Here is a 17229-nt window from a genome sequence, read left to right as displayed (position 1 = left end):
TCTATCTATCTATCTATCTATCTATCTATCTATCTATCTATCTATCTATCTATCTATCTACTTTTCCCGGGGGAAATTCAAGAAGTTTGAGCTTTTACGAACATCTATATCATCAGTAAATTAAATTTAGGAAAACAGATGATTTTCACTGGAAAAAATGCACAATTCAGAGGATAATATTATAATAAATGGTGCTAAATCACTTAAGAAAGGTTGAATAGAGAGAAAAAATAATTTGGGAACTACCACTGAAGTCCCACTGGGTCCTTATGGGTTACATTAGTAATGGGGAAAAAACAGAATGTATGCAGATAATCTCAGGTGCTAAATCAGAATTTCTTCCTTGGTAACACATTATTTTCCTCCGTCTTTCATGTGATTTATCACAAGATAGACACAGTGAAACCACACTCACACCGCAAGGCCAAAGTGATTATTCATAGCATCAACACAACAGTATTTGCACAGTCATTTCAAAGCAAAGGGTCTCTGGTGTTTTCTGTCTAGCTAACTAAACTAATAACCTAAAAGCCCAGTAGGGGTGGGCCATGTAACAAAGAACAAACATCTCTAAATATGGAGGTCTGGGGTCTGAACCTCAGGGGCTCCAGTTTAATTTGTGGATTTGCTGATCTTAGATTCTCCTCTTCTCTTTCCCGCTTTGTTTTATGTCACCAATTGTTTTCCATGACGATTAAAAGGAACAAAATCACAAAAAACATTATGTATATAAAAATGTAGAGGTCTGAATACCAAGTTTACATGCATATGTTGTTGGTAAACAGATGTTTTGGTCCACATAAGCTCAAATAAATCTAACACTTATTTTGTCAAGTAAGACTTCTTCCTGCAACATCATTTTTCTGTTGTAACCCTTTCTTTCTTTCTTTACTCCAATATCTTGACAGAATATCCACATTATCATTATTGTTTTTTTCTTTTCTCATTATTTTAAAATTTTGTTTTCTTTACACCACTACAATGTTTTTACGGTCTGAGTTATACACTGCAAAAATCTAAATCTTACCAAGTGTATTTTTCTCATTTCTAGTCAAAATATCTCATCACACTTACAATAAGACATAATCACCTTAAAAGTAACCTTTCAGTGAGATATAAGAACTTATTTTTTGACGATAGACCCTGAAAATCTTATTTCAAGAAATCTTACCAAGATCATTTTCACTCGTACCATTGGCAGATTTTTTTACTCGAATTAAGCAAAAAAAAAAAAAAAAAAAATCTTGAATGAAGCAAAAAAAAAAATCTGCCAATGGAACAAGTGAAAATTATCTTGGTAAGATTTCTTGAAATAAGATTTTCAAGATCTATTGTCTAAAATAAGTTCTTATATCTCACTGAAAAGTTACTCTTTAGGTGATTATGTCTTATTTTAAGTGTGATGACATATTTTGACTAGGAATGAGAAAAATACACTTTGTAAGAGTTACATTTTTTGCAGTGTATAGATCACATCCACAAAAGGATTGTGCTGCTTTTTCAGGTGCAAAACGGGTGCAAATAAGATAAAAATACAATGTGTCATCACTGGTGGAATGTAACAAAGTAAAAGTATTTCATTACTGTACTTAAGTCATTTTTTTTTATTTTATTTAAGTAAATTTATAGATGGGCACTTTTTTCTTTTACTTCACTACATTTTAGAGCAGGTATCTGTATTTTTTTACTCCACTACTTTTTGAATTGTGTTTGCATTACACGCTACTTTTGTTTTCTTCTTCTTTATTGTAAATTGATTGTTTTACCATCTGCACAAAGCACTGTGTAACTATATGCATCACCGTAATCCAGGTGTAGAGGTTCAGCTTGGCTGATCTTCTCTCTTCTCTTGTAGCCTTAACAACTCCATAATCACATACTTAACAATGTATGGTGTATGTTTTATTTTTATACTTATGTATAAATAACGTACTCTATATTCATGCACTTTGTCCAAGTGAGTGTTGGTTGATCTATGGGGGCACCTGTCTTTTATGACTCTTATTTATGTAATTTTTCATTGTTTTTTTACGTTGTGCTGTCTTTCATGTATTTTTTATGCTGAGCTCTTGCAACTCGTTTTCCAATGCAGTTTTTATGCAAATGGAAAATAAACTGATTCTGATTGTGATTCTCCCAAAAGAGTGCGGCTGAGTTAAAAAAAACTCTGAAAATCAACTCTTTCTGAAGTTCAGTCATAAATACTGGTCATATTCAGATGTAGAAATGTCTCATCTGTTGGGTTGATTACTGTTCATTGTGGTTCCTTTTTACAGTTTGAGACCAGAGCTTGTTAATGTGTCTGTTTACAGTCTCAGTACGAAAAAATAAGTTGAGCAGTCAGTTATAATACTGGTTCTTTCTTTGTATATTTACCAAACACCCAATTCCATCACTTTTCAATCAGTAAATAAATCAATATTTACTTTATTGCTAAGTATAATGGTCGAATCTGGATCAAATACTTTTATTTTTTACTTTTTAAGTACAATTTAAAATGAGTACTTGTGTACTTTTACTTAACTAGATTTTTCCCTGGATACTTTTACTTTAGTAATTTTTTTTTGCCCCTGTATCTGTACTTCTACTGAAGAAAAACAAAAAAAAGTGTGTACTTCATCCACCACTGTGTGTAATTCAGAAAGCATCCGCAAAGGTTGGAATTCAAACTTTGCTGTCATACAGCTAGCGCCGATGTTGCACCTGTGTCATTTGCATGGATGTAAATGAAGGAATATTCAGATTTAACACAAACTCTTTTCCTTTCTATGCAAATAAGCTTTCCTATATACAGTCTTTCTTTCTTCTGTCTGAGCTATAGGTTGAAAAAACCTGTTATTTAGATTTTTTTGGTTTCTTTTTTTGTTATGCCTTATGATTGATTGATAATATATTGCTTTGTATTGCACAGATCACTGTTATTTATTTATTTATTAAGTGGGGACTGCAGATGAAAATTAGAACTGATGTTAACTCTGGCATATTTACATGTTTATACTGAAATGGAATGTATAACTGTGTTCATTAATGTGCACTGTCCCGTCTAAATGAAGCTATATAATAATAATAATAATGATCTCAGGTATTACTGGAAAACTATGAGACATAATTTTTGTGTTATGATCATTTCTCTCCTTACTCCAGTGTCTTTTATGTCTGAGTTGTTACTTGAAAAAACTGAGGACAAAAAAAAAAGAAGAGGAGACCAGAGGAGAGGAGGCAGTTCAAGTGCAGCAGTTCTCTCTCAGCTTTCTCTCACTAAGGGGCCAAGGTCTCTCCAAGAGGTGCCATTACATTCCACAGCCATGACAACGGGCGCCGGCATTTTCTGAAAGCTGCCACTTACTTCCTAACTAGTAGGACAGACTAGGAAATAGTGTGTAGTGCTTCAGAAATACCACAGGACTTTATTATTATACACTGACACAGGACAAAAACATGACTGTGATACGGCTACAAACACAAAAACCCTATAGTGACCATGAAACAACAGCACTAACTCTGCAGCTAAAGTGTGATATATGTTATGTATCTGTTATAATATACAGTGGGACTATGGTTTGTTGAGTGCATCCAACTTACACCATCATACTGCTGCAAGTAAAGCTTTAAAATGTGTATTATAATAGTCCTACATACATGCAGATGTTGAACTTGTATGCTATGTCCTCCTGAGACCCAGAAAAGTACAAGTGTTTCTGCTTTGTGGCTTTAACCCATATAGACCCAGTGCTACTTTAGTGTCAGTTCCCAGAAGGCTTTTTCACTATTTAATCTTTCTTAAGTGATTTATCAGCATTTATTATGATATTATCCTCTGTATTTTGCATGTTTCACTGTGAATCCTGTCTTTTCCTATAATTAATTTCCTGCATTAACCCTGTAAAGCCTGAACCATTAAATCATTACAGAAAATTATTTTTTTTCTGAAACTGGAGTCTTTATTGGTCCAGTTTTTTTTTCCAAACATAATTTCCATGTATGAGTTTCAATTTTGTATAATAGTTGATACATCAGGTCTCAATGCTCAAATATTCTTATTTTTGAACAAACAAAAACATAATATAACACGAGCATGTCTAACAAATTGGTAATTCCTTTTCAAAATTAGCAAAGTTCTGCCTCCTTCCTCATTAAAAACCATCTTGTAGTGTCACTGGAAAGCCCTCTGGGGAATGAATTCCTCCCCCCGGTGGATTATCTGTATATTGCATGTATCTAATTGTATACATCAGGTTTTTCAAGAAAACAAATATCACACTGATCATACAGAGGACTTCAAAACTCATGTATCAAATATGATACATATGGTGTTATAGGGTTAATTTAACCCAAAGACCCAAACATCCACTGTCGACCAAAAGCATGTATTGATCTAAACTATGGATCCACTAATCCTATCAATCCATGTCAATAATTGGTGTAAAATGCAGTTATTCATCTTTTCTTGGTCATCAGATATGACCCATTTGGACGTTCAGAGGCTCCGTAGTTACAGTGGAAACACTGTCATCTTCTACAACATTGATTCAGCAGTAAAACCCATGGAGTTTTATCAATGACAGTGGATGGACACTGGGTTTATGTTCAGTTAATGACAGATTGGACTGAAAAAGTCACTGTTTCTTCAGTTTATTTCTGTTTTGATACAATAACCTTTGACTTTACTCTGAACTTTTATGAACATTTACATGACAGTCAATTAAACATAGCAAAATACACGATTTCCACTGGGAAAAAAATGCAAAATTCAGAGGATAACATAATAAATGGTGATAAATCACTTAGGATAGGTTATATATAGAGGAAAAAATTATTTAGTAACCACCACAAAAGTCACACCGGGTCCTTATGGGTTAAATGTTCATGAAAACGCAAAAATTACAATATCAAAACAGAGAAAACTGAAGAAAAAGTGACTTTTTAGGCAAAGATATCAATAACTGAACATAAAAACAAGTACCTACAACCACTGTGATTTGTTAAACTCCATGAGTTTTACTGGTGAATCAATTTTGTAGAAGATGATGGTGTTTCCATGGTAACTACGGAGCCTCTAAACGTCCAAATGGGTCATATCTGATGGCCATGAAAAGATGAGGAACTGTATTTTACACCAATTATTCTCATGTATTGATAGGATTAGTGGATCAACAGCTATTAGACTTTTTAGATTAGTATATGATTTTGGTCGCCAGTGGATGTTTTGGGTCTTTTAGGGTTAAATAATTGTCTTGGGTGACAATTTTTGTTTTCAGAAAGTTTTTTTTTTTTTTTTTTTAAGAAAATTTATTTTCAATGGACAATAGTGAACAATTCTTACTTGCATCATCTTTTCTACCAATTCTCTGAAAGGAAAGAGGAAAATGTTTTCATAACTGAAAAGAGAAATCACAGTAACAGTAATAGCTTTTGGCCCACCTCTTACAGCTTTAATGTAATCAAATGTGGAAAAAACATCTAAAATCAAACACTTGACTTTGTATTCAGCTGTTTTCATGACATATTTTTCCTGCCACGCCAAGACCAGTGCTCCAGGACATGATTTTTTTTTCATACAAACAGATGCATGTCCCACATCATGTATTTCACAAGTAAGTATCTTGTATTTAATAAGAAAATTTGGATTTAGTAAGTCCCTGGAAAAAGGTGTTGTTCTGACAAAGTGAAAATTACTGCATGTCAACAAAAAGTATAGCATTAACACTTATTTAAAAAACAAACAAAAAAAAATCTCTTACCTTTAAAAATACAATATAGATAAATTTAAAGCTCCATAAAACATAGTAGTGTACAACAGCCATTTTGGAAAACTAGATCTTCTGTTTAATTGGACGAACCCCAAGCATTCAGATAGAACTGGAAAGTCTCTACAAAGCACAACAGCTTTAACTCTTGCATAAATTTTTGTTTTTTAATAAAGCTCTGAAACTCATGTCCCATACAAAGAACCAAAATGCATTGCTGGGTCTCAGGGGGGTGTAACAGATAAAGAAATACATTCTTACTTCTTCATTTTGGCATATTTTACTGGATTTGTACATAATGTTCATAACTGCAAACTCTTAATTTAGTTTGGCATATTATGTTCAGTATGTCACTTTAAAATATGTTAAATACAGGTTGCCCAATGTCTTTGAAGATGATTAAAATTCCTAAAGAAACAACTGCACTTCGCTTTACAGCCTGAAGATGGCAGCAGAGGATGTAAATGTACTAGGTCCGTCTGTAACACAAGATCATCACTAAATGTTTCACCACCATGTTCATCAAATATGTAGCTCTGCCCCACTGAGCTGAAATGTCTACAATTATCATTCGTGCTGCCCTACAGAAAGTCACCGATAAATGTTCAACACCTCGTAATTTACAGACCTTCATTCTCACAAAGAAGACTGAACGTAAAGATATTTTTTTAAGGATTTTTTTTTCCTCTTATGTGTACAGTACTTGAAGAGAAGGTGAGGAATGGACTATGAGAGCTGTGTTATACAAGTATAAGTTACTGACTGCTATTCATAAAGACATAGTCCATAAAAAATTGAAAAATAAATAAATACAAAAAATAAAAGAAAAAAAAATACAAATTAAAAAAAAATAAATAAATAGAATTTAAAAGTAAATAACGATAAAAATAAATAAATACATTTTAGATAATGTGAAGCTAATTAAACTGTACATGCTATCCATCTCCTCAGTGTTTGCTGGATTTGTGTTTATGTGTGTAAGTCAAATAAAAAATCAGTTAATTTTTTTTTCCACACTTCTCTTTTCTTTATCAAAACCAAGTTTCATAGTGATACCGTATTGTTATTATTAGCTATTTTATAGACTTTTATTAGTCTTAAATTACATTTTAATTGTCTTACAAGTTGGCCGCGTGTATATCCTTGAACAGCAATGTGTATAAATCAAATAACACTTGGAATTATAGCAAACGTAACAATTGTGGTCAAATAAAAAAAAAAAAAAAATCAAATCAGACACAAAGCACACTTGCTAAAACATAATTTTTTTGGTCATTTACATCCAACTCTCTATCTAATTAACCCATAAAGACCCAAATATCCACTGTTGATCAAAAGCATCTACTGACCTAAAACGTCTAATGACTTTAGATCCACTAATCATATCAATATGTTAAAATTATTCAGGTAAAATACAGTTTGTCATGTTTTCATGGTCATCAGATATGACCCATTTGGACGTTCAGAGGCTCCGTAGTGAACGTGGAAACACCGTCATCTTCTACAACATTGAATCACCAGTAAAACCCATGGAGTTGGATCGATGACAGTGGATGGAGACGTTTGTTTTTACATTCAGTATTGAAAAAGTCACTTTGTCTTCAGTTTTCTCTGTTTTTCATCTAATTACCCTGAAATGTAATCTCAGCATGATGATTAAAGTACATGATCTGTAAATAAAATATCGGAAAATACCAGATTTTTACTGAAAAAAATGCAAAATACAGAAGATAATATGATAAATGGTGATTAATTACTTGAGCAAGGTTAAAGGGTGAGAAATTTATTTGGGAACTGCTACAAAAGTGTCACTGGGACTTTATGGGTTAACTGCAAAAACCCTTTATTCCATCATAGCTTTTGTTTTTATTGCTAACACAGTTCTTCAGAGAGATACTCAAACAAAACGGTCCCTCTCAAACCTATAATACTAATGACAAGCTTCCACGTGTAGACATCTTTTCTGTCAAATATTACACAAATGGAGCCAAATGAGCTTCACTAAATTAAGTGCATTAAAGGAGTGATATTTTGCTTTTTGAAAAGGAATTATACATTTTAAAACATTTCCCTGTGGTCTACATAAACTGTAAATGCTATGCTTGGGTCTGAATTCTTCATTAATTCAACTCCACAGGTCCACCTTCAACCCTATTTCTGAGTAATGACACCAGAAAGGTCGTTTTGAGCGCTGGCCCTTTAAGTGCAAATGAGCCACTTCACACCCCACCCCCTTCAGGTTGTTGGCTGTGCAGCTCTGTCCTGTTCAACCAACAACTGAACATTTTAGGTAATCGGCTTGAAGTTTGGACGTATTTTCAGTATGGACTACAACCGCTGCTGCTGATACACAATTATGTCGTACTCTGAGAAATGTTCGTCGGAAGTCTTGACCTTATTTGTGCAAATGTCATGGCATAACTAGTTATAAAACATAACAAATCAAGAAGGAATTGAAACAGGTTGTAGAAATCCACTCAATTTTTGCCAGAATGAATATAAAGATAGCTTTGCAGCACCTGGAGGGTTCAAATTCAAACTTTATGAACTATTTGGGTCCAAATACACAAATAAATGAACCAAAGACCAATAAAAGTGGGTTTAGCAAAATATGACCCATTTAAGCTAAACCCAAGTAAAGCATCATCATCTTAACTCAAACAACCATTTCCTCAGGTGTAAACACAAAACCACACACCAATCGGAATCACAGGATTCCAGGATCAGTGAATTAACCCTATAACACCAAAGGTATCATATTTGATACATGAGTTTTGAAGCCCTCTACATGATCAGTGTGACATTTTTTTTTATTGAAAAACCTGATGTATACAATTAGATACATGCAATACACAGATAATCCACCAGGGGGAGGGATTCATTCACCAGAGGCCTTTCCAATGACACTACAAGACTGTCATTAATGAGGAAGGAGGCAGAACTTTGCCAATTTTGAAAAGGAATTACCAATTTGTTAGACATGTTTGTGTTAGATTATGGTTTTTTTTGCTCAAAAATAATAATATTTGAGCACTGAGAACCAAGGTATCAAATATGATACAAAATTGAAACTCATACATGGAAATTGTATTTGAAAAAAAAAAAAAATTGGTTGTTCACAAGGACCAACAAAGGCTCCAGTTTCAAAGAACTGGAATTTTGTGTCAATGATTTAATGGTTCAGGCTTTATAGGGTTCAGGGTTCTTCCACCACCATTATACTTTTTGGTTCACATTACTAACACCACACATCAGCTGGAATTAACAGGCCAATTTTACCCATGAGTTCACCAGGAAGTGGACCCAGGGTAACCAGAGCAGCTCCCATCTGGAATGTTTCCATCCAGTCTGTTCTCGCTCTACAGTCATCACATTCTGCCACTCGGTCATGAGCCCTTGGCATCTGTTTTCAGTGCCCAGGTTACCCCTATAGTGTCAGTTTACAGTGTGCAGACTACCAGCTAGAAGTCAGTGGAAGACAGAAATCCACGACTTCATAGGCGCTTGTTGTTTTTTTTTTTTTTTTTATCGTGGGGTCAAAGTCTGTTGTCTTTACACACATAAGAACAGGGTTCGTATCCTGTTTCAGACTGTTCTGTTTCTCGGTCAGTCTTATTTTAGCCATTAACCTGACTCCTTTCCTTAACCCTAACCAAGGTGTTCTACACATAAACCGAACCAAATTGTAACTGAGTCTCTCTAGACATCTTTCAGACAAGCCAGTGCATCAAAAAGTGACACCAACCTTAGACAGAACTGGGCGATATGGCCAAAACATAAAATCTCAGTTTATTTTCAATGTTAGAAACAATTTACGATTTTAGGTCATTGTCTTCTGGCAATGAAAACTGAAGATAAAACATGATTGAAAAGTATTCTTTACTAAAACTACAGTTACGGGAAAAAATAATAGACCACCCCTTGTTTTCTTCAATTTCTTGTTCATTTTAATGCCTGTTACAACTAAAGGTACACTTCTTTGGACAAATATAATGATAACAACAAAAATAGCTCATAAGAGTTTAATTTCAGAGCTGATATCTATCCATTTTCCATGTTTTCTTGACAATAACCAAAATCACTTCAGTTCTTACATCAATATCTATGGCATTGTACTGACAAAAACAGTGCTTTTAGGCATTCTGTGTTATCTTTTCTGTCTGTTTTAGTCACATGATACACACAGGAGTTAGTACTTCATTGCATAACCATTGTTTTTGATGACTTTTCATGGTGTAATAATTTTTTCCGTGACTGTATATGCCATATATGACTGGATAAACACATTCACAGTTAATACACTGCAAACATCAAAATCTTACCAAGTGCATTTTTCCCATTTCTAGTCAAAATATCTCATCACACTTAAAATAAGATATAATCACCTAAAGAGTAACTTGTAACTGAGATATAAGAACTTATTTTTAGACAACAGATCTTGAAAATCTTATTTCAAGGAATCTTAACAAGATCATTTTCGCTTGTTCCATTGGCATATTTTTTTTTCTTGAAATAAGCAAAAAAATTTGTGTTTACGCATTTGGCAGACGCTTTTTTCCAAAGCGACTTACAGGGGAAAACCAATTAAATCACTCAATCAATCAAATTTTATTTATATAGCGCCAGATCACAAGAAAGTTATCTCTTGACATTTTATATATAGAGTTGGTCAAAACCAGACTCTAAGTCAATTCTACAGAAACCCAACAACCCAACCCAAATTTGCCAGTGGAACAAGTGAAAATTGTCATTTTAGATCAGTAGATGCTTTTAGTTTCCAGCAGCTGTTTAGGTCTTTACGGGTTAAAGGGGTCATATTTTGTTAAACCCACTTTTATTAGTCTTTGGTACATTTATTTGTGTATTTGGACCCTAATAGTTCATACAGTTTGAATTTGAACCCTCCAGGTGCTGCAAAGCTATCTTTATATTCATTTTGGCAAAAATCGAGTGGATTTCTACAACCTGTTTTAATTCCTGCCAAATTTGTTACGTCTATTACTTACGTCACAACATTTGCACATATAAGGTCAAGACTTCCTACAAACATTTCTCCGAGTACGACATAATTGTTTGTCAACAGCACCGGTTGTAGTCCATACTAAAAATATGTCCAAACTTTGAGCTGATTACCTAAAACAGTGTTTTTCAACCTTGGGGTTGAATTTCTAGTAATTGATAAAAAAAAAAAAAAGTACTAATAAAAAATATATGGTGTTTATCTGTCAAATGTTCATTGTGGTCAGTTTCAGATGCTGCAGCTCTTTCATAATTCATAGTTTGAGTTATTGTTTGTTCAGTATTAATTGTCAGCCTTGGAAATCCAAGCTGGACTGACTGTACATATCCTGACCAAGGAAAATAAAGTCTCACTTTGTGCAGTAATCTACACCTGGCTTTTCTGCCTCCGTCCATAATAATATACATTATATAGCCTAAATGTCGTCTAAAATTAACAGTTATTTGCAGCATGGTATAGCCAACTATTACTTGATCAAAATCATATTAATTTTAGCAAAAAAAAAAGTCTCAGTTTTGAATGTCTGGGGTCACCAGAAATTTGTGATGTTAAAATGGGGTCACAAGCCAAAAAAGGTTGGGAACCACTGACCTAAAATGTTCAGTTGTTGGTTGTATTAACGAACTCAAGCGATTGAACGGGACAGAGCAGCACAGCCAACAACCTGGCGGGGGTGGGGTTATGTGCATTTAAAGGGCCAACACACAAAACGACCTTTCTGGTGTTATTACTCAGAAATAGGGTTGAAGATGGACCTGTGGAGTTGAATTAATGAAGAATTCAGACCCAAGCATAGCATTTACAGTTCATGTAGACCACAGGGAAAGGTTTTAAAATGCATAAATCCATTTAAAAAAGCAAAATATCACTCCTTTAAGCTATAACCTTAATTTACCTTAAATGTTGTTTTAAGTGTATACTTTACATCAGGGGTCTCCAATCCTGGTCCTCGAGGGCCGGTATCCTGCATGTTTTAGATGTATCCCTCTTCCAGCACACCTGACAGTTGTTATCAGGCTTCTGCAGAGCTTGATGGTATCATTTGAATCAGGTGTGTTGGAAGAGGGATACGTCTAAAACATGCAGGATACCGGGCCTCTAGGACCAGGATTAGAGACCCCTGCTTTACATGATGTGGAGATGGCCGTTATGGTGATCCAATCCATCTCCCAAAGGTGTTGACCTCAATCTACTGCAGGTCATACACTGATTTACAGTATACACCTGGATTAGATGCTTCAGGTGCAGCTTCATTACATAGTGAAATGGGGTGTGATGCCACTGTTTTCCAATCTCTCTGTTTTCTGTGTCCACATGGATACACACAAACTGACATTTTTTAAAAACTTCGCTTTGGAAAATGTTTTACAATTTCTGTTTTAGCAAATGAAAAGGTTGTTTACAAGTGGACAAGCGGCTCAAATGTAGAGAAAAATGATCTCTTTTGCAAAATATCTGTATCACTAGTCACTTTTCCATTGACCCTCAAACTGCACAAATATAACTTGCACATAAAAATTTACCTACTGGAAAAACGACAATTTCACCAAAAGTCTCATTTTTCGATTAAAAGTTTTTGCGCTGGCAAGTAGGGCTGCACGATTTTGGTAAAAAAAACAAAATCCCGATTTTTTCCTCTAAAAACTCGATTTTCGATTTTGATTTAGATTTTTAGGTAAAACTACAAAAGACAACAGAAGTCAGCATGTCGTTTTCATGAGCAGCCCACAATGCAAGGCACTGCTCTGACCTCAAATCTGTGATGGTATCACGTGATGAACCCCCAGAAGTTTATTTTTTCTTAATTAAATCTTTATTGAATGAAATAGAGTACACAAACAATGTATGCAACAAGAAAATAACATAAGTTTGCCAGGGGGAATACACTATAATACAATGTCCAAATCAGAGCAAATACTTATGTTTTTTATAGCCTTTTTGTTTCCACATTTATCTAACAGCTTTAAATAAAGTTCAACATCTTTCAAAAAATAAATAATATTTGTTTTTGTGTTACAGAACTTACATTTGTGAATGAAAAATTTAGCAAGTAAGAGGACTAAATTAATTATTTAATTTATATATATATATATATATATATATATATATATATATATATATATATGTATGTATGTATATATATATATATATATATATATATATATATATATATATATATATATATATATATATATATGTGTGTGTGTGTGTGTGTGTTGTTGTTGTTTTTTAAATTTTATTTATTTATTTTTTTTCCTGGGTATCTGGGCCCACAGAAGTGATACCAATGTAAGTCAGTGACAGGCATCAGTCGTGCGTGCGTGCGTGGACCAGGTTAATATAAGTGATCCACATGCGGTTCTGTTTAAACTGAGGGATCCGTGCGTGGAATAGACTGACCCAGGACACACTGGAGGGATTCTATCCTGGAGCTGGTGGATGTGTGTGGGCACAGGGCTGTGTGGGCTCCTCTGCTGAGGCTGATGACCCCGAGACCCGGACCCGGATCGGAAGAAGACAGTACGGTACGGATCCGGGACAACGTAAGATGAGTGATCCGCATGCAGTTCTATTTCAGTTGCGGGATCCGTGCGTGAAGCCACGGCTTACAGTGCTATAAGTACTGCGGGCTCATGAACACATTTAAAGTCCGGCCATTGCACGGAGTTCTGTGACAGACCGCTGTCACTGATAGGAGGAGGAGCCTACGGGAGCCCACAAGCGCACGGCCCGCAGGCACGAGAGAGGTGAAATCGATTTTACGATTTCCCTTTTTTAAAAATCGTCCTAATTAAAAAATCCGATTTCGATTTAAAATCGATTAATCGTGCAGCCCTACTGGCAAGAGGTGGTTTTTCGGGCTTAGCGCAAATGATATTTCACACAAAACTGCAATGGAAAGACCTTTTTTCACAGCTACTCAGGTAAATTAAAAAAATGGATAGTGATGGACGTTACAACAAGCGAAGAAGAAGAAGAAATATGTCGCGGTATCTGTGGACACAACAGGAAACCCAATCATTTTTAATTTAGTACGAGATAGAGGGGTTATATAAAATAATAATTAATATATCTGTAAATCAACACCATATTTACATTTGTCGCCATGTTTATGGAATGACTTCTCATGTCATCTCGGGATAATAAATAAACAAATCATCGCATATGTGATTTAATGGAAAAACCAACATTACACACTTCTGTTTTTTCGACATTTAGTTAATATCGGTAAAGTTTTGTGCAGATGCCCAGTGGAAAAGTGACTACTGTGGATGGGACATTTCTGCAAAACCTTAATTCATTGAATTATTTTGATATACAGTTCAGCCCTAACCTAATGCATCAAAAAATACACTCTAGGGGCAATTTTCTAGAAGATACTCTAGTCAAACATCAATATATGACAGGCTGCCCAGGTTCACAACTGGTTCAATGACCATCCTACATCCACAAACCTTTTTAAACCTGCGTAGTCACCGTTCCTCTATGCTGTATAGGATTTTCTCTCAGCTTAGTGGAAGGTAGGAAGGTTTTGAACAGCAAAACCTACACATAGAAAGCCTCTTGATTTCCATGGAGGAGGAGGTTGAAATAGACATACTATGGGCATATTCCATGTCATTTCACTCTTTCTGATGTTGATGAAAGGAGATGATGAAGTAGTTAATATATTACAGACTTTTTTAAATTATACACTGTTTGTTTCTCTTTGTTCTTTTTGACGTTTTCCAGTCTTATCTCAGAATTTAGATCACATATCATATCCCTTTTGTGTATTTTATTCTGCAACTTGGCAATATGTGTAGTTTTGAGAAAATTGCGAATGGTTCTAGAAAATCCCAAACCCTGTCAAACAAATCCGATCATATCTAGCTGATCCTTAAGCTTGTAAAGGCTGCAGGCTGCATGTTTCTGTTATTCCTCCATGGTGTCATCCAGGTATGAGAACAAAGCTTAGCCGGGTATAGTTTACAGGAAACCACTTAGGCCAGATCCTGCCTGTAAAGCTGTGTGTAAACAAAGAAGCCATGAAAGATTGATGTAAATGTTCAAACCTCAACCTCAGTGACTTGTCTCAAAATTGGCATTAGTATAATATGTACAACTAGTGTGAATGAATACAGTAAATTGATACACAGATAGTTAAATGTATGTTATTTTTTTATTTGAAAAGCTGTATATTCACATGCTATCGGGGGGTATTTTATTGCTTAGTCAGACTGCTCTATAAACCGACTTATGCAAAGGGCTGTATAGGTTAAAGCATCACCGAGATATGATGTACTTTTCGAGTTATGATTGATCTGATGGCCCAGATTCCACCAGTGCTTCCTGGTCTACTGTCCAGTCTGTCTGACTGAGAGTTATCTTGCATGATGAGAGCAAACCTTCCGGGGGTAGCTAATATCCGTTTCTCTCAGGTACGGCTGGAGATGCAGCTGATTGCACATCATTTGCATTACAGATAAAGCTGATGGGCAGTCTGCTTAGCTATAAATTATGTAAGGAGCAGAGACCTCAAGGTTAAAAAGGTGGTTATAAGGATCCACCAAGGCTATGAATTGTTAATATGATTCCCTTCATCCATATAGGCCGAACATACAATCTCAGATAAAGGTCATCTTGCATTTTCCAGTTGAAGAGTAAAAGCCTGTCTATCAATACTGAGTTATTATAGTAGGGAGTTGTTTTTAAAGTGAGACAGAAGCAGAGTCTGAAGACAGTAATAGAGCTTGTAGAGCAGGGGTCTCAAACTCATTTTCTTTCAGGGGCCACATTCATTCCGATTCTGATTTGATCTAAAGTGGCCCAAACCGGTAAAATAATAACATAATAACCTGTAAATAATGACAACTCCAAATTGTTGTCTTTGTTTTAGTGCAAAAAACCCCCCATGAAATTATGAAAATACTTACCTTTATAAACTAGTCATACAAAAACAATGTGAATGACCTGAATAGAACTGAAATTTCTTAAGAAAAATAAGTGCAATTTTAACAATATTATGCCTCAACTTACCATTTATACATGTGCATTATCCTCCAGAGACACAGGAAAGTGAAAATTTTAGCTTTTTTTTTTTTTTTTTTTTACATCAAACAGTCATTTTGGTTGGAAACTGCATTATACAACAGTTTTTTCAGATACATTTTTTAAATTTTTAAAAAAAATTTATTTATTTATTTATTTTTTAACGGAATGTCCTTTGCAATGGGCAGCATTTTTTTTAGTAAAACTGTCAAACTTTTGTTCCCTCCAGAGGGCAAAAATGCATTGCCGGGTCTCAGGAGGATATGGATCGGATGAATCTTCAAAGACACTAAACACTTACTAACAGGCAGAAAATTGTTAAAATTTTGCTTAATTTTCTTTAGACATTTCAGGTTGTTCATATTTGTTCAGGTTATTCATGTTTTATTGTTACGGGATAGTTTGTAAATGTAAATATTTTCAAAATTTATTTTTTTTTAAATTTTTTGCACTAGAACAAAGACAAAAATTTGAAGTTGTCATTATTTATAGGCATAATGTAAGATTATTTTTTTCACATCAAACCGAGAAGAAAATATGGAGCCATTATTTTTTTGTAGGTTTTTATGCTATTATTTTACTTTAGATCATATTAGCCTGTTTGTGGAAGCTGAACAGACATAAATTCGACAGCCTTGACTGTGGAATTTTTACACTTTGCAAATTCATTCCACAGGCCGGATTGGAAGCTTTGTCGGGCCACATTTGGCCCCCAGGCCACATGTTTAAGACCCCTGTTGTAGAGTATGTGGATGGATGCATACCAGCTAGTGCAGGTAGTTTCTGTAGCTCTCTGTTAGCGCTGAGAGGAAAAGAGGAAGTGCTGAACCTCTTCTCCCTCTTCATGGCCGAGTGTGACCCCGGCTGCTTTACCCTCATCAGCTGTGTCGCAGGAGGCACTTTCTTATTGGAGCCCTGCGGAAACAAGAGTTGCAGAGGAAGGGCTCCCGTTACTGGAGCAGATCAGGGCAAGGTAGTTCCTGCCCCAAAGGATACACGGCTCAGAATCACTTTACTCAAATGACACAGCAGAGTCGGACAGAGGAGAGGAACCGGCCAGGCCGAACGCAGAACAACCTCATCATTGTTTATTACAAACTGCTACAGCTACATCTCTCAAAATACACTAATAATACTACGCTAAATATATAGTGGCATAATGTTTAGCATTTCCAGCTTTGTGTGTTGAGTTTACCTGTTATCTCTGTTTCTTCCAGTTTCCCCTACTGTTAAAAACAGGTACATACAGGTTAATTCTCCTGTCAGTGCCCTTTGACCAGTCCTCAACGGCAGCTCATGGCTACTAATGTGTGCTTATGCTAATTGCTAATGCTAATGCTAGGTACTGTGAAATGCTACGCTAGGGGTGAGCGATATGGAAAAACAAAAAACAAAACTCAATTATTGTTTTAATTTCACGATAACGATAAT

General features: G+C 35.1%; 1 protein-coding gene across 2 annotated transcripts in view; it reads right to left on the bottom strand.

Annotated features, from left to right (window-relative positions):
* ppp2r5ca (protein phosphatase 2, regulatory subunit B', gamma a) overlaps nt 1–17229 on the bottom strand; it is a 60467-nt gene that overhangs the window by 37188 nt on the left and 6050 nt on the right. For both annotated transcript variants that reach the window (XM_030126709.1, XM_030126710.1), the window contains exon 3: nt 16563–16713. In XM_030126709.1, coding sequence (XP_029982569.1) covers nt 16563–16713 — 151 coding nt within the window. The remainder of the gene's footprint in view (nt 1–16562; nt 16714–17229) is intronic.

The sequence above is a fragment of the Sphaeramia orbicularis genome, chromosome 22 (genome assembly GCF_902148855.1).
Source record: "Sphaeramia orbicularis chromosome 22, fSphaOr1.1, whole genome shotgun sequence".
Lineage (NCBI taxonomy): Eukaryota > Metazoa > Chordata > Actinopteri > Kurtiformes > Apogonidae > Sphaeramia > Sphaeramia orbicularis.
The sequence above is the reverse complement of the archived record's forward strand: the minus strand, read 5'-3'. Positions and strand labels throughout refer to the sequence as shown.